The sequence below is a fragment of the Hyla sarda genome, chromosome 2, assembly GCF_029499605.1.
Source record: "Hyla sarda isolate aHylSar1 chromosome 2, aHylSar1.hap1, whole genome shotgun sequence".
Classification (NCBI taxonomy): Eukaryota; Metazoa; Chordata; class Amphibia; order Anura; family Hylidae; genus Hyla; species Hyla sarda.
In genome coordinates, this window is record NC_079190.1 from 8,660,501 (window position 1) to 8,679,543 (window position 19,043).

At 45.3% G+C, this 19,043-nt stretch overlaps 1 protein-coding gene across 2 annotated transcripts in view; it reads left to right on the forward strand.

Moving 5' to 3' along the window:
* CHRDL2 (chordin like 2) overlaps positions 1–19,043 on the forward strand; it is a 96,455-nt gene that overhangs the window by 73,545 nt on the left and 3,867 nt on the right. The window contains exons 3-10 of one of the 2 annotated variants that reach the window (XM_056561082.1): positions 1,462–1,558; positions 2,920–3,062; positions 7,382–7,475; positions 9,763–9,818; positions 11,742–11,913; positions 13,873–14,067; positions 16,694–16,876; positions 18,937–19,029. In XM_056561082.1, the coding sequence (XP_056417057.1) occupies positions 1,462–1,558; positions 2,920–3,062; positions 7,382–7,475; positions 9,763–9,818; positions 11,742–11,913; positions 13,873–14,067; positions 16,694–16,876; positions 18,937–19,029 (1,033 nt within the window). The remainder of the gene's footprint in view (positions 1–1,461; positions 1,559–2,919; positions 3,063–7,381; positions 7,476–9,762; positions 9,819–11,741; positions 11,914–13,872; positions 14,068–16,693; positions 16,877–18,936; positions 19,030–19,043) is intronic. The other variant, XM_056561083.1, reaches the window with a different exon arrangement.

A 19,043-nucleotide genomic window follows, 5' to 3' on the forward strand; every position in this document is an offset into this window, starting at 1 on the left:
AAGTTCGTGACGAATCTAATTTACTGTAAGTTCGCTCATCTCTAATTCCCACCTTAGATATTTGTTCCGAATGCTTGGAACATTTAGTGCTGAACGCTGCGCACGCTTTAAAGGGGTATTCCAGGAAAAAAACTTTTTTTTATATATCAACTGGCTCCAAAAAGTTAAACAGATTTGTAAATTACTTCTATTAAAAAATCTTAATCCTTCCTGTACTTATTGGCTGCTGAATACTACAGAGGAAATTCTTTTCAGTTTGAAACACAGAGATCTGTCCAGAGTAAAAGGAAATCCCCATGGCAAACATATGCTGCGCTGGACAGTTCCTAAAATGGACAGAGGTGTCAGCAGAGAGCACTGTGCTCGTGATGTCAGCAGAGAGCTCTGTGTTTCAAAAAGAAAAGAATTTCCGCTGTATTCAGCAGCTAATAAGTACAGGAAGGATTAAGATTTTTTTTATAGAAGTAATTTACAAATCTGTTTAACTTTCTGGCACCAGTTGATTTAAAAAAAAAGAAAAAAGTTTTTCACCGGAGTACCCCTTTAAGGTTCCAAGCTTCCAAGTGATTTGTTTTACATATATATTTTATTTACTTACATTCTCATGCCTGTTATACGCCGATAAATACGGTATATTGAGATTATAGTTTTATTTAAATACAGTTTTCTGATAGCAGAATACCCCTTTAAAGTGAACAAGGTGAACGGAGTTGCAATACCACACACAACCTCAGGACAAGGGTGGTGCTGATTCTGGAAAATAGCAGAAAGTTTTTTTTTTTTTTTTTGCTGTATGTAACAATGCAGTTATTAGGAGACGGCGCGTCCTTCCCGGCATTGACGGTGTTAACCCTCAGTCGCGGGGACCGGGTTACACTAACACACTGCGCCATTCTTTGTCTGCAGCGGAGGGTTTCGCGGCGCGGTCCCTTTACAAGCCACAATGTTTCTGTTCCTAATCCCATTCCCCGAGCGGTGAGTGAACAAGGCCTCATTCATGAGCTGCAGAGCGGCCGTCTGCCCCGCACGCTGCCAGACACCTACCAGCTAATTGATAAAGGGACACGTAACGCGTCATGTGATCTGATGACACCGGAGCGGCCCCCCGGGGGACACTTCTGTATCCCTCCCAGACATGGCGCTGACATCACTTGGCTCCCGCTCTGCAGACACATTAATTGCTGCAGCTACTTTATAATAATTCTCTGTATTACGGGCGAACGTTATGGGCACACATGGCGCTATTGTCTGCCGCCGGCGCGGGCGAAACGGGAGACTTTATATGGAAAAGTGTCCTGAAAGTCTCAAAAAAATTAAGACATTTTCAGGGCTACCCCCCAATGAATGGAGGCTGAAAACATTCAGACCTAAAATGTTCACACAGCTGAGGTTTTGTTACAGTTGTATCCAGCGCAGACAATCGGAATAATCCTGCATTATTTCTTTTTTGTGTGTGTCCAGCAGGGCGGCAGTGTCAGCTGCTACCGAATAAAGTGTCCCGTCCTGCACTGTGTGCACACTGTCACGGACCCTCAGCAGTGCTGCCCCCGATGTGTAGGTAAGTGTATACAGATGTATAGAGTGCAACCGTATACATATATTGTAACAGGAGGAGGAATCTGAATGTATCGATTTATCATTTTAGAAGAAATTCAGGAAACAGCGCCACTGTTGTCCTCAGGTTGGGTGCGGCGTTACAACCAGGCGCCATTCACTTCAATGGAACTGAGCTGCAGTACCACACACAACCTGGAGACTAGGGTGGCGCTGTTTCTGCAAGAAAGCAATTGGGTTTTCTAATCCCTTTAAGGGTACGTTCACACGGGCGGATTGCCTGCAGAATTTCCGCAGCATATTTGCTGCGGAAAATCCGCAGCTGATTTTGCTGCCATTGACTTTAATGGGTCAGCAGAAAATCCGCAATAGAGGCAGGTTTGCAGATTTTCCTTCAGACCCATTGAAGTCAATGGTAGCAAAATCAGCTGCGATTTTTCCGCAGCAAATACGCTGCAGAAATTCCGCAGGTAATCTGCCCGTGTGAACGTACCCTAAAGGGTAACTCCAAATCTTTTCTTTTTTAAATTGTCTCTTTCTAGTCCCAAAATTCAGCCCCATGATGCATTGGGGGCCAAAGGACACAGTTCAGACTATCTCCAGCTGTTGCAAAACTACAACTCCCAGCATGCCTGTACAGCCTTTGGCATGCCCGGACATCTTTTTGTCTGTCCGGGCATGCTGGGAGTTGTAGCTTTGCAACAGCTGGAGGCACCCTGGTCGGAAAACACTGAGCTAGAACTCCACAACTTGTTACATCAACTGCTTTCCTATACTTCTCCCAGCTGAGGGTTTGCTTCTAGACCGGTGGTCTACAAACAATGGCCCTCCAGCTGTTGCAAAACTACAACTCCCAGCATGCCTGTACAGCCTTTGGCATGCCCGGACATCTTTTTGGCTGTCCGGGCATGCTGGGAGTTGTAGTTTTGCAACAGCTGGAGGCACCCTGGTCGGAAAACACTGAGCTAGAACTCCACAACGTGTTACATCAACTGCTTGCTGTCAGTGAATGGGGCCATAAAACCCTTCCTGATCCTATACTTCTCCCAGCTGAGGGTTTGCTTCTAGACCGGTGGTCTACAAACAATGGCCCTCCAGCTGTTGCAAAACTACAACTCCCAGCATGCCCGGACAGCCGATGGCTGTCCGGGCATGCTGGGAGTTGTAGTTTTGCAACAGCTGGAGGGCCACATTTTGGAGCCCTCCATCTAGCACAAATCACTCCCACTGATGATTGTTTGATACAATGTATCAGTGCTGGTAACTTTATTTCATTGCCAGCAAGCAGAGATCTTGTAAATTTTAACTAGTTTATGGCTTAGCGTTCATTGATGGCGTTGTTTCCATTTTTTTTTCCCCCCGCAGAGACGCACTCCCCCTCCGGTCTGCGGGCCCCCCCGAAGGTTTGTCAGCACAACGGGACGACGTACCAGCAGGGTGAGATGTTCACCACCCAGGAGCTGTTCCCGTCCCGACAGTCCAACCAGTGCGTGCAGTGCAGCTGTTCGGTGAGTGTCAGCCGCTGTTATCTTCGTCCCCCTATAACAAGTGGCGCCCCACTACCATAGGGTCAGCCCCATGCTGTGAGATCCGGCAGCTCTGGGAGCCATCTGATGATGTCACAGGAAGTCAGCTGACCCAGGACTGACAACATTAAAGGGGTACTCCATTGGAAAACATTTTATTTTAGAGGGGTATTCCAGGAAAAAACTTTTATATATATATATATATATATGTATATATATATATATATATATATAAATCAACTGGCTCCAGAAAGTTAAATAGATTTGTAAATTATTTCTATTAAAAAATCTTAATCCTTTCAGTACTTATGAGCTTCTGAAGTTAGGGTTGTTCTTTTCTGTCTAAGTGCTCTCTGATGACACGTGTCTCGGGAACCCCCCAATTTAGAAGCAAATCCCCATAGCAAACCTCTTCTAAACTGGGTGGTTCCCGAGACACGTGTCATCAGAGAGCACTTAGACAGAAAAGAACAACCTTAACTTCAGAAGCTCATAAGTACTGAAAGGATTAAGATTTTTTAATAGAAGTAATTTATAAATCTATTTAACTTTCTGGAGCCAGTTGAGATATATATATATATATATATATATATATATATATATATATAGTGACCCCTCGACTTATGATGGCCTCGACATATCATCATTTCAACATATGATGGCCTCTCAGAGCCCATCGTATGTTGAAGGCAGCATCGACATATGATGCTGCTGTGTGTCGGGGCCATCGTACAAACAGCTATCTGACAGCGCTGACAACTTCGGCATCTGACAGATAGTTGTATAATGTCCCCGTGTGCCCCGTTCTGCCTCCTGTTACTCACATGCTGTCCTGCTAACTCATACAGGCTTCCACTGTGAGCTCCGTGTAAGCCCCGCCCCCCCAGTGCAGCCATAGCCAATAGCCTTGTGCATCTTGCTGCAGGCATCCAATGAGCTGCTGGCTGCCCTCCCCTTCCTTTCCTATAGAGCTGTAGTCGGCAGGATGGTAATGGAGGACATTCTGTCCCCCCTGAAGGTATTTAAAGAACTGTACAGTACTGTATGCAATGTCACACATCACATACAATACATATACACACTATACAACCCATACATCAATGTTTCCCTATCAGTGTGCCTCCAGCTGTTGCAAAACTATAACTCTAAGCATGCCCAGACAGTCAAGGGCTGTACATGCATGCTGGGAGTTGTAGTTGTGCAACAGCTGGAGGCACCCTGGTTTGTTAAACACTCCCCATACACTCCACATACAATGGTCATCCCAGAACCAATTAGCAGTTTCCCATAGAGATATGTATTCAACATACAATGGTTCCGAGGCCCCAGAACCAATTACTATTTTTACATAGACATATGTACTCGACATATGATGGTTTCAACATATGATGGTTCTCCTGGAACCAATTAATATCATATGTTGAGGGACCACTGTATATATAAAGTTTTTTCCTGGATAACCCGTTTAAATCAACTGGTGTCAGAAAGTTAAACAGATTTGTAATTACTTCTATTTAAAAATCTTAATCCTTCCAGTACTTATTAGCTGCTGTATACTAAAGAGGAAGTTCTTTTCTTTTTGAATTTCCTTTCTGTCTGACCACAGTGCTCTCTGCTGACACCTCTGTCCATGTCAGGAACTGTCCAGAGCAGGAACAAATCCCCATAGCAAACCTCTCCTGCTCTGGACAGTTCCTGACATGAACAGAGGTGTCAGTAGAGAGCACTGGGGTCAGACAGAAAGGAAATGCAAAAAGAAAAGAACTTACTCTGTAGTATACAGCAGGTAATAAGTACTGGAAGGATTAAGATTTTTAAATAGAAGTAATTTATAAATCTGTTTAACTTTCTGGCACCAGTTGATTTAAAAGAAAAATGTTTTCCACCGGAGTTCACTTATAAGCTCTAATTTCCTGTGGGTTAGACTGGTGATCACACGACCTAGTTACAGAAATGCAATGTATGGATGCAGATGTGATGGAATGAGAAAAAAAAGGGCTGAGACCCATCCTCATCTAACACTTCAGGTTTGCTAAAGTTTTTCCAGTCTCAGTAGCAGAAACCTTCCTGCCATGAATGTTCGTTACAATGTATCAGTCCAGGAAAATATACAAACTGCTCAAAAACATAAAGTGAACCCTGCGATAACACATCCTAGATCTGAAGGAATGAACTAATCGTATGAAATACTTTCCTCTTTACATAGTTGAATGCGCTGACAACAAAATCACACAAAAATTATCAATGGAAATGAAATGTATGAACCCCTGGAGGTCTGGATATGGAGTCACCCTCAAAATCATAGAGGAAAACCGCACTACAGGCTGATCCAACTTTATGTAATGTCCTTAATACAAGTCCCAATGAGGCTCAGTAGTGTGTGTGGCCTCCACGTGCCCGTATGACCTCCCCGCCTGGGCATGATCCTGATGAGATGGGGGATGGTCTCCTGAGGGATGTCCTCCCAGACCTGGACTAAAGCATCCGCCAACTCCTGGACAGTCTGTGGTGGATGGAGCGAGACGTCCCAGATGTGCTCAATCGGATTCAGGGGAACGGGCGGCCAGTCCATAGCATCAATGCCGTCCTCTTGTAGGAACTGCTGACACACTCCAGCCACATGAGGTCTAGCATTGTCTTGTATTAGGAGGAACCCAACCGCACCAGCATATGGTCTCACAAGGGGTCTGAGGATCTCATCTTGGTACCTAATGGCAGTCAGGCTACCTCTGGCAAGCACATGGAGGGCTGTGTAGCCCCCCAAAGAAATGCCACCCCACACCATTACTGACCCACCGCCAAACCGGTCATGCAGGAGGATGTTGCAGGCAGCAGAACGTTCTCCACGGCGTCTCCAGACTGTCACATGTGCTCAGTGTGAACCTGCTTCCATCTGTGAAGAGCACCGGGCGCCAGTTGTGAATTTGCCAATCTTGTTGTTCTCTGGCAAATGCCAAACGTCCTGCACGGTGTTGGGCTGTAAGCACAACCCCCACCTGTGGATGTCAGGCCCTTATACCACCCTCATGGAGTCTGTTTCTGACCGTTTGAGTGGACACATGCACATTTGTGTCCTGCTGGAGGTCATTTTGCAGGGCTCTGGCAGTGCTCCTCCTGCCCCTCCATGTACAAAACCAAGCAGTGCCACCTACAGGCAGGGAGGATGCTTTGTGCGACCAAATGTTCCACAGAAGGAGGAGGTAGAAAACTCACATTAAAAAGCAATTGATCGATACATTTCTCCGGTCTGTCCACATTGGTTCCCTATATCACCCCTCGCTCCCACTTTGTTGAGTTTGGATTATTGAAGGGATACTCCGGGGGAGGGGGGGGGGGGGGGTATTGTTTTCAGATCACCTGGTGCCAGAAAGTTATATAGATTTGTAAATTACTTCTATTAAAAAACCTTAATCCTTCCAGTACTTATTAGCAGCAGGAAATGCTTTTCTTTGTGGATTTCTCTTCTGTCATGACCACAGTGCTCTCTGCTGACCTCTGCTGTCCATTTTAGGAACTGTCCTGAGCAGCATGTGTTTGCAATGGAGATTTTCTCCTGCTCTGGACAGTTCCTAAAATGGACAGCAGAGGTCAGCAGAGAGCACTGTGGTCGTGACAGAAGAGAAATCCAAAAAGAAAAGCATTTCCTCTGTAGTATACAGCTGCTAATAAGTACTGGAAGGATTAAGATTTTTTTAATAGAAGTAATTTCTGGCACCAGTTGATTAAAAAAAAATAATGTTTTCCACCGGAGTACCCCTTTAAGCCTCTGATCCCCCCCTGAAGCCCACACAGTTGGTATAACCCAGACACTTCCAAGCAGCGCCCTGTGTCTGTCTGTTCCAGTAAAGCCTCAGCTTCTATGTTGTGCTTTATGTTCTATGGGATTCTGGTGGATTTTATAGGGATATTAGTGATTTTATTGTATATATAATGGGGAGGGGAGGAATCAGATCTCCTGGAGGGGGTCCTGGGGCTGCTGGGAACCTCACCGCACTCCCTGCCTCATGAATGGAGCCTGTGAGTCGCCGACCACAGAGGGATGAACAGATGGCGTTACCAGAACCAGTGGCGGGTGTGGGGTTCACCAGTCCGAGCACCGGACAATTCCGGCCATTCATGGGATACATGAATCTGCTACCGATCGGGAAACCCCCTCTATTGTGGATTCTCCAATGGGTAGAAGACTCCGCAGTGTTGGTCCAAATAGTGTTTACATTCAGGGGTTAAAAACCTGTCCTGACCTGATACACATCACAGCTGAGGGTTTGTTACAGTGTATCTCTCTTTGTTTCCTGTTTTAGGACGGGCAGATCTACTGTGGTCTGGTGACCTGTCCGGAGCTGGTCTGCTCTTCACCGCTGACCGTACCAGACTCCTGCTGTCCAGTGTGCAGAGGTAAGAGACCAGCCCTGTGGATCCTGTACACACCTCAGCTGCTGCAGAACCTCAGAACACACACATCAGCTGCTGCAGAATCTCATAACAGCTCAGCTGCTGCAGAACCTCATCCTACACACCTCAGCAGCTGCAGAACCTCATAACACACACATCAGCTGCTGCAGATCCTTATCCTACACACCTCAGCTGCTGCAGAACCTCATAACACACACATCAGCTGCTGCAGATCTTTATCCTACACACCTCAGCTGCTGCAGAACCTCATAACACACACATCAGCTGCTGCAGAACCTCATAACACACACATCAGCTGCTGCAGAACCTCATAACACACACATCAGCTGCTGCAGATCCTTATCCTACACACATCAGCCGCTGCAGAACCTCATAACACACACATCAGCTGCTGCAGAACCACATAACACACACATCAGCTGCTGCAGATCCTTATCCTACACACATCAGCCGCTGCAGAACCTCATAACACACAGCTCAGCTGCTGCAGAACCACATAACACACACATCAGCTGCTGCAGATCCTTATCCTACACACCTCAGCTGCTGCAGAACCTCATAACACACACATCAGCTGCTGCAGAACCTCATAACACACAGCTCAGCTGCTGCAGAACCTCATAACACACAGCTCAGCTGCTGCAGAACCTCATCCTACACACCTCAGCAGCTGCAGAACCTCATAACACACAGCTCAGCTGCTGTAGATCCTCATCCTACACACCTCAGTTGCTGCAGAACCACATAACACACAGCTCAGCTGCTGCAGAACCTCATCCTACACACCTCAGCTGCTGCAGAACCTCATAACACACAGCTCAGCTGCTGCAGAACCTCATAACACACACCTCAACCGCTGCAGAACCTCATAACACACACATCAGCTGCTGCAGAACCTCATCCTACACACCTCAGCAGCTACAGAACCTCATAACACACACCTCAGCTGCTGCAGAACCTCATAACACACATCAGCTGCTGCAGAATCTCATAACACACAGCTCAGCTAACACACAGCTCAGCTGCTGCAGATCCTTATCCTACACACCTCAGCCGCTGCAGAACCTCATAACACACAGCTCACCTGCTGCAGAATCTCATAACAGCTCAGCTGCTGCAGAACCTCATCCTACACACCTCAGCAGCTGCAGAACCTCATAACGCACAGCTCAGCTGCTGCAGAATCTCATAACACACAGCTCAGCTGCTGCAGAACCTCATCCTACACACCTCAGCCGCTGCAGAACATCATAACACACAGCTCAGCTGCTGCAGAACCTCATCCCACACACCTCAGCCGCTGCAGAACATCATGATACGTACTTCACTTGCTGCAGAACCTCATCATACACACCTCAGCTGCTGCAAAACATCATAACACTCACTGCAGCTGCTTCAGAAACATATAACATACATATTAGCTGTTGCAGAACATCATTCACACGTCAGCTGCTGCAGAACATCATAATACTCACCACAGCTGCTTCAGAAACTCATAGTACACATAATAACTGTTTCAGAACATCATACACACCTCAGCTGCGGCAGAACCTCATAACACACCTCAGCTGCTGCTAACCCTCATAACACACACCTCAGCTGCGGCAGAACCTCATAACACACCTCAGCTGCTGCAGAACCTCATAACACACCTCAGCTGCTGCCAAACGTCACGATACACATTTCAGTTGCTGCAGAACCTCATCATACATACACCTCAGCTGCTGCAGAACATTATAATACTCCCTGCAGCTGCTTCAGAAACTCATAATACACATATTAGCTGTTGCAGAACATCATTACACACACACCTCAGCTGCTGCAGAACATCATAATGCTCACCACAGCTGCTTCAGAAGCTGATCATACACATCTTAGCTGATGCAGAACATCATACACACCTCAGATGCCGCAGAACCTCCTAACAATGCACGTCAGCTGCTGCTAAACCTCATAACACACATCTCAGCTGCGGCAGAACATCACAATACACACCACATGTCTTAGCTGCTGCAGCACCTCATCATATACTCCTTAGCTGCTGCAGAACCTCATAATACACATCAGCAGCAGCACAGATCACTCTCCCGTGCAGAGGCCCTAGGCTGATAGTGTTTACATGCACTGATACGTTGTAGCAAGCCCTCAGCTGTGAGATGTTTTACATGAGGAGAATTTTTAGTTGTGCAGAGAGAGTTCCCATTCGTTGACAGCAAACAGTGATCTTGAGAATGGCGAAGAATTAAAATGCGTGAATTGTGTCTTACAGACGGCTCGTACGATCGCTCGCTGGAGGAGGAGCCGCTGCAGCTAAACAGAGGTGTGGTACGTGACATTCTGCTTTATTCTCTATGTATCTCCCCCCCAGCTGTTGCAAAACTACAACTCCCAGCATGTCCTGACAGCCGTAGGCTGTCAGGACATGCTGGGAGTTGTAGTTTTGGCAATAGCTGAAGAGCCACAGGTAAGGATCACTGGTCTTGTGCTTCCATATTTTCTTAATATCTTCAAATACCTATAAATTAGTCGCTAGACTTTGGGGTCCCGTTACAACTGCGATTGCTGCGACCCCTTTAATGACAAACAATCATTTTTGTGCTCGCTGACATGTCATCTTTTTGGCCCCTGTTGGTGTAAAAGAAGCCAAAAACTTTATAAATAAGACCCCTATAACTCCATGGATTGGGGGGGGGTCAAGACTAAGCAGCGCCACCTGCAGGCAGGGTTGATGCTTTGTTCGACCAAATGATCCACAGAATGAGGAGGTAAAAAACTCACCCTATGCAAGCAGTGAGTTTTGGAGGCGGAGTGACTGTGACGCACGGCTCCGCCTCCGAAACTCACTGCACACATAGGGCGGCTGCTGACGGAAAGCCCCGCGTGATTGGTGAGTGAGGGATACGCAGCGTATTTCCCGTATACGCCAAGTGCGGACGTGCCCTTAAAGGGGCACTCCGGTGAAAACCTTTTTTCTTTTAAATCAACTGGTGGCAGAAAGTTAAACATATTTGTAAATTACTTCTATTAAAAAAAATGTTAATTCTTCCAGTACTTAATAGCTGCTGAATGCTACAGAGGAAATTCCTTACTTTTTGGAACACTGATGACATCACGAGCACAGTGCTCTCTGCTGACATCTCTGTCCATTTTAGCAACCATGTATAGCAAATATATGCTGAGGGCTGCATGGTGGCTCAGTGGTTAGCACTGCTGCCTTGCAGAGCTGGGGACTTGGGTTCAAATCCCACTAAGGACAACAATAAATAAAGTGTTATTATTATTATTATTATTATTATAACGTCAGCAGAGAGCACTGTGCTCGTGATGTCATCAGAGAGCATTCCAAAAAGAAAAAAATTTCCTCTGTAGTATTGAGCAGCTATTAAGTACAGGAAGGATTAAGATTTTTTAATAGAAGTCATTTACAAATATGTTTAGCTTTCTGCCACCAGTTAATTTAAAAGAAAAAAAAGGTTTTCACCGGAGTACCCCTTTAATGTAACTTTTCTGCCTCCTCCTTCTGGTGATCACATGGTCTCACATCATCCTCCCTGCCAGCAGGTGGCACTGCTTAGCTTTGTGCCCCCAATGACGTTATAGGGGACCTTTTTTTTTTTTTTTTTTTTTATAAAGTTTTTGACCTCTATTACATCTGCTCCAACAGTGGCCGAAAAGATGGCCTATGAACGAACACATAAATGATTGTTCTTAACTATAGGGGGTCGCAGCAATCGCAGTGGTAACTGGACCTGAATGTCTAGCAATTTATTTATTTATAGATATTTAAAGTTATTTAAAAAAAAAATGGAAGTCTAGAGCTTCTATTTTATATTTTAACAACTTTAAATACCTATAAATTTGGTGCTAGACTTTGGGGTCCAGTTACAACCGCGACTACTGCGACCTCCGATAGTTAAGAACAATCCCAAATTGTGATTGCTCAAAATCATGGAAACAACCTGTGGCTCTGTAGCTACTGATAAACTACAACTCCCAGCAAAACTTCAACTTCAACTCTTCCTTCTATGATCTGGGTTCACACCTATGTTGAAGGCTCCATTTAGGGTCGTCCATCGCGGATTCACAGTTTTAGCAGCCCCCCGATAACCTAGAGCTAGTCCAGCACCTTCTGACCTCAATAGTGTTTTTGTGCTTTTGGTTCCAGAGGCTTATCCAAGGGGGGGGGGGGGGGGTTGTGTATCCCAGTTGTGTTGGTTTGTGACGTGTTGTGCGCCTAATGTTCCGCAGAGACATTCCCAGGACCAGTGTCTGACCGAGCTGCTGAATAAGAAGACCCCGGGGGCCACAGAGTCCACGATTGTCAGCTCCTCGCTGGGGTTCAATCCCCGCAGCTTCAAGCAGAAAGGAGGGGGCGGGGGGACGACGGTGAAGATACTGATGAAGGAGAAGCATAAGAAAGGTGAGTGAAGAAGATGATACTAAAGTCACCGGACCTCTACTGGTGGAATGTGGTCCAGAGAGGCTATTCCCACTAGAGATGAGCGAACTTACAGTAAATTCGATTCGTCACGAACTTCTCGGCTCGGCAGTTGATGACTTTTCCTGCGTAAATTAGTTCAGCTTTCCGGTGCTCCGGTGGGCTGGAAAAGGTGGATACAGTCCTAGGAGACTCTTTCTTAGGACTGTATCCACCTTTTCCAGCCCACGGGAGCACCGGAAAGCTGAACTAATTTACGCAGGAAAAGTCATCAACTGCCGAGCCGAGAAGTTCGTGACGAATCTAATTTACTGTAAGTTCGCTCATCTCTAATTCCCACCTTAGATATTTGCTCCGAATGCTTGGAACGGGCAGCGGGGGGGGGGGGTTGTGATGTCCCGTCCACGCCCCCTCGTGCCGTCACACCACACCCCCTCAATGCAAGTCTATGGGAGGGGGCGTGGCGGCCGCCACGCCCCCTCCCATAGACTTGCATTGAGGGGGTATGGTGTGACGCCACGAGGGGGCGTGGCCTGGACGTCTATTAAAGTCTTAGAGATCGTCTGCTATAATGAAAGGGTCATGCTGCATCACTTCTCCCATCATGCTTTGTACTGCAGCTCATCTCCATCAGTTCACCGCTATGATCTGTTGGAATCGGAGTCTCAAATTAAAGGGGTACTCTGCCCCTAGACATCTTGTCCCCTATCCCGAGCATAGGGGATAAGATGTCTGATCGCAGGGGTACTGCCAGTGGGGAACCCCCTCGATCTCCCTGCTGCACCCGGCGATGGTTTAGAGGCTCATGATGTCACGGCCGCGCCCCCTCAATGCAAGTCTATGGGAGGGGGGAGTGACTGTGACATTGCGAGCCTCCCCCCAGCGTCACGAGTCATCCGGCACAGAACGAAGTTCGCTCCATGCTAAACCTAAAGTCACATCCTATGAGCTGACCAGGGCTCCTGTTATACACCTCCAGAATGCTTTACACTGCTGTTCTGCTCCATTATAGCACAGCTCTGATCAGCTGCATTGTCTATTGGAGTAGTGAGGTAGTCTTAAAAGGGGTACTCCGGTGGGAATTATTATTTTATTTTATTTATTCAACTGGTGCTAGAAAGTTAAACAGATTTGTAAATTACTTCTATTAAAAAAAAAAAAAAAAATCTTAATCCTTCCAGTACTTATTAGCTGCTGAATACCACAGAGGAAATTATTTTCTTTTTGGAACACAGAGCTCTCTGCTGACATCATGAGCACAGTGCTCTCTGCTGACATCTCTGTCCGTTTTAAGAACTGTCCAAAGTAGGAAAAAAAATCCCCAGAGCAAACATATGCTGCTCTGAACGGTTCCTAAAATGGACAGAGGTGTCAGCAGAGAGCACTGTACTCGTGAGTGATGTCAGCAGAGAGCTCTGTGTTCCATAAAGAAAAGAATTTCCTCTGCAGTATTCAGCAGCTAATAAGTACTGGAAGGATTAAGATTTTTTTTTTTTTAATAGAAGTAATTTACAAATCTGTTTAACTTTCTGGCACCAGTTGATTTAAAAAAAATAAAAATAAATAAGTTTTCCACCAGTGTAATCCTTTAAAGGGTTACTCCGCCCCTAGACATCTTATCCCCTATCCAAACCATAGGGGATAAGATGTCTGATTGCGAGGGTCCCGCAAATGGGGACCCCCGCGATCTCGGCTGCGGCACCCCAGACATCCGGGGCGCAGAGTGAACTTCGCTCCTTTCCGAATGACCCGCTCGCGACGTCACGGCCAATGCAAGTCTATGGGAGGGGAAAGCTGATGGTTAGAAGTGCTTTATACTGCAGCTTTTCTTATTCACTTTAACTCTTTCTGTGCATGTGCAGTGCAGGGATGAGGAAAATGATTTTTAGGAAACAATGATCACAGATCCCTGTATAATCCCTGGTGACTGTTCTCCCCCAGCCTGTGTCTACAATGGGAAGACGTATTCTCACGGTGAGGTCTGGCATCCCGTCTTCCGAAATTTTGGAGCGATCCCGTGTATCCTGTGCACGTGTAAAGATGGAAACCAAGACTGTCAGCGGGTCACCTGTCCTGAGGAGTATCCCTGCGACTATCCCGAGAAGGTGGAAGGAAAGTGCTGCAAGGTCTGCCAGGGTAAGGGCTGCCACACATCCATAGGGGCCAAATGGCATCGAAGAGACCAAAAGAAATAAGATCAGAATTTAAAGGAGTACTCTGCCGCAGGGCCACGCTCCTCCCCTCAATGCAAGCCTATGGGAGGGGGCGTGACAGCTGTCACGCCCCCTCCCATAGGCTTGCATTGAGGGGCGGAGCGTGACGTCACACAGGGGCGGAGGCGTGACGTCGCACGGGGGCGGAGGCATGACGTCACACGCCGCCAGCCCCGTGGTTGCCGGCGATCAGAGCCGGAGCGAACATGCTCCGGGGACTGATTTTAACTGGGGTGCTGCGTGCAAGATCACGGGGATCCCCGCGATCAGGCATCTTATAGGGGATGAGATGTCTAAGCGCCGGAGTACCCCTTTAAGTTATGTGTAACAATGCGAAATGACATAGGAAAAAAGTATCGAAGACATGAAAAAAGGCCTGGAAAGCCAAGACAACAGCTACAATCTATCAGTAATTAAAAGCCAATCCAGCCCCTTGTCGGTGCAGTATAATATCAAAAGGTCTCATTGCCGAGGACACAAGACACATCTTTCGATGGGTAAAAGCAAAGAGCCGTCTCAAGACCATCACAACTTAAAGAGAAGCTCTCATGATCTTGTTACATTTTATAATCCCCCCAGGTCACGGCCCCCATCATGATAAACCTCCCCCGGCCTTTATTTTTATTATTTCTTAGTTTTCTACCTTGATATTACTCTGTATATTCTGCTCAGACTTAGTCAGATTCACAGATTCCTAGACTCCAGACATAGCTAGTCCTGATCTCAGCAAGTAATGTAATGTATGTACACAGTGATCTCACCAGCAGAATAGTGAGTTCAGCTCTGGAGTATAATACAGGATATAACTCAGGATCAGTACAGGATAAGTAATGTAATGTATGTACACAGTGACCTCACCAGCAGAATAGTGAGTACAGCTCTGGAATATAATACAGGATAGAACTCAGGATCAGTACAGGATAAGTAATGTAATATATGTACACAGTGACCTCACCAGCAGAATAGTGAGTTCAGCTCTGGAATATAATACAGGATAGAACTCAGGATCAGTACAGGATAAGTAATGTAATATATGTACACAATGACCCCACCAGCAGAATAGTGAGTACAGCTCTGGAATATAATACAGGATAGAACTCAGGATCAGTACAGGATAAGTAATGTAATATATGTACACAATGACCCCACCAGCAGAATAGTGAGTACAGCTCTGGAATATAATACAGGATATAACTCAGGATCAGTACAGGATAAGTAATGTAATGTATGTACACAGTGACCTCACCAGCAGAATAGTGAGTACAGCTCTGGGGTATAATACAGGATATAACTCAGGATCAGTACAGGATAAGTAATGTAATGTATGTACACAGTGACCTCACCAGCAGAATAGTGAGTACAGCTCTGGAGTATAATACAGGATATAACTCAGGATCAGTACAGGATAAGTAATGTAATGTATGTACACAGTGATCTCACCAGCAGAATAGTGAGTGCAGCTCTGGAGTATAATACAGGATATAACTCAGGATCAGTACAGGATAAGTAATGTAATGTATGTACACAGTGATCTCACCAGCAGAATAATGAGTACAGATCTGGAGTATAATACAGGATATAACTCAGGATCAGTACAGGATAAGTAATGTAATGTATGTACACAGTGACCCCACCAGCAGAATAGTGAGTACAGCTCTGGAGTATAATACAGGATATAACTCAGGATCAGTACAGGATAAGTAATGTAATGTATGTACACAGTGACCCCACCAGCAGAATAGTGAGTACAGCTCTGGAGTATAGTACAGGATATAACTCAGGATCAGTACAGGATAAGTAATGTAATGTATGTACACAGTGACCTCACCAGCAGAATAGTGAGTACAGCTCTGGAGTATAATACAGGATATAACTCAGGATCAGTACAGGATAAGTAATGTAATGCATATACACAGTCAGATTCACAGATTGGGAAGGGGCGTTCCCCAGCAGGTGTGACATCATCTGAAGCCATACAGGGGAGAACTTCCTCTCTCACTCTGCTACACACAGCCCAAAGCAGTTCAGTGTGAGATGAGCTATGATTGGCTAAGGCTGCACACAACCCCCTCAGCACTCCAGACTGCATTTCCTGATTTTGGACTTCTGCCAGGCCAGCAGGAGTCCAAAGTCTGGGCAAGAGATGGGAAGAAATGTGCTCTGGACAAGTAGAGAGACACCTAGTGGCAGCTTTTTTAAACACAAATAAAACATAGAAAACTTTTTTTATTTTTTTTTTAAACAAATTACATTGGAAAGATTTTTTATTTACCATAAGGAGTCCAATAGGAAAAATGAGTTCCCATTAAATTATTGTAAAACAGAACAAAGGTGTTGGTTACAGATGCATTTCTAAGCTTTTGAATGTTCTAGTAAGAACAAAATACAGAAGTGGAAAGACAATGATTTTACCATAAATGTAAGTCTTTTGTTGTCAGAGCCTGCTGGGAGTTGTAGTTCTGCAGCAGCTGGATAGGCTGAGGTTGAGGGTTTACTGCCCTAGATCTATAAATATATAATGACCCATGTGTCCCCCCCTCCCCCCACAGCTGATAAAGTGAAGCCGACAGCCGAGGTCGTCGCCACCCGGTGTGTGAAGAACCCCAGCAAGATCCTGGTCTACATGTACATGTCCCCCATCTCCGGGACACAGAAAGAGAACCTCCGAAAAATCGCCATCGAGAAGGAAGCCGCAGAGGACGTGGAGATTTATGTCTGGAAGATGGTGAAAGGTGAATCCTGACACATTGTATCCGATGGAAAGGAAAAGAACCTTCTTACGGGCGCTAATCATATCCAGGAAACTCCAGCCAGATGCTGATGGTAGGTTAAAGTGCTGTGTAGCACTATGTTTATTAATAAATAAAACCAATGATGCGTTTCGGACGTACAGTCCTTCCTCAAATTGGTGCCAATCTGAGGAAGGAGGACTGTACCTCCGAAACGCGTTTTATTTATTAATAAACATAGTGATACTCTACACAGCACTTTAACCTACCATCAGCATCTGGCTTGAGTTTCCTGGGTCTACGGACAGCGCCCGCAAGAAGGTTCTTTTCCTGTGACTTTTTCCATGTTCATATGGGACGAGGTTATCCTTTTACACATTCACCTTTGGGCTTCGCAGTTCAATTCCGCAAGAATACTGGTACCCCTACTGGGGTGATATGTGCGTTATCCTTTTGACAAGGTGAGCGGCCAATCCCAGTCCTCGCTAGGACTTTGGTGTCTTGGATAACGCACGAGGCACTGTCCTCTATTTTTCTCTCTTTTTTCTACAGGTAAATTGTATCCCAAACTGGGATGTGTCCAAGCTAGACAATGCTCTGTGAGCTAAACATCCTAGACTCCAGACATAGCTAGTACACATTGTACATAGATAGTCCAGCTCTCAGCAAGTAATGTAATGTATGTACACAGTGACTCCACCAGCAGAATAGTGAGTACAGCTCTGAAGTATAATACAGGATATAACTCAGGATCAGTACAGGATAAGTAATGTATGTACACAGTGACCTCACCAGCAGAATAGTGAGTACAGCTCTGGAGTATAATACAGGATATAACTCAGGATCATTGCAGGATAAGTAATGTAATGTATGTACACAGTGACCTCACCAGCAGAATAGTGAGTACAGCTCTGGAGTATAATACAGGATAAAACTCAGGATCAGTACAGGATAAGTAATGTAATGTATATACACAGTGACCTCACCAGCAGAATAGTGAGTACAGCTCTGGAGTATAATACAGGATATAACTCAGGATCAGTACAGGATAAGTAATGTAATGTATGTACACAGTGACCTCACCAACAGAATAGTGAGTACAGCTCTGGAGTATAATACAGGATATAACTCAGGATCAGTACAGGATAAGTAATGTAATGTATGTACACAGTGACCCCACCAGCAGAATAGTGAGTACAGCTCTGGAGTATAATACAGGATATAACTCAGGATCAGTGCAGGATAAGTAATGTAATGTATGTACACAGTGACCTCACCAGCAGAATAGTGAGTACAGCTCTGGAGTATAATACAGGATATAACTCAGGATCAGTACAGGATAAGTAATGTAATGTATATACACAGTGACCTCACCAGCAGAATAGTGAGTACAGCTCTGGAGTATAATACAGGATATAACTCAGGATCAGTACAGGATAAGTAATGTAATGTATGTACACAGTGACCTCACCAGCAGAATAGTGAGTACAGCTCTGGAGTATAATACAGGATATAACTCAGGATCAGTACAGGATAAGTAATGTAATGTATGTACACAGTGACCTCACCAGCAGAATAGTGAGTACAGCTCTGGAGTATAATACAGGATATAACTCAGGATCAGTACAGGATAAGTAATGTAATATATATACACAGTGATCTCACTAGCAGAATAGTGAGTACAGCTCTGGAGTATAATACAGGATATAACTCAGGATCAGTACAGGATAAGTAATGTAATGTATGTACACAGTGACCTCACCAGCAGAATAGTGAGTACAGCTCTGGAGTATAATACAGGATATAACTCAGGATCAGTACAGGATAAGTAATGTAATGTGTGTACACAGTGACCTCACCAGCAGAATAGTGAGTGCAGCTCTGGAGTATAATACAGGATATAACTCAGGATCAGTACAGGATAAGTAATGTAATGTATGTACACAGTGATCTCACCAGCAGAATAGTGAGTACAGCTCTGGAGTATAATACAGGATATAACTCAGGATCAGTACAGGATAAGTAATATACATTCAATTTAAAATTCTTTCCTCTTTTTTCAGGGATTTTCCACTTAATCCAGATTAAAAAAGTAGCAAAACAGGACTTTAAGGAAGAATCTGAACATTTCCGTCTGGTGACCAGGACGAGTGAAGGTAATTTATAGTTA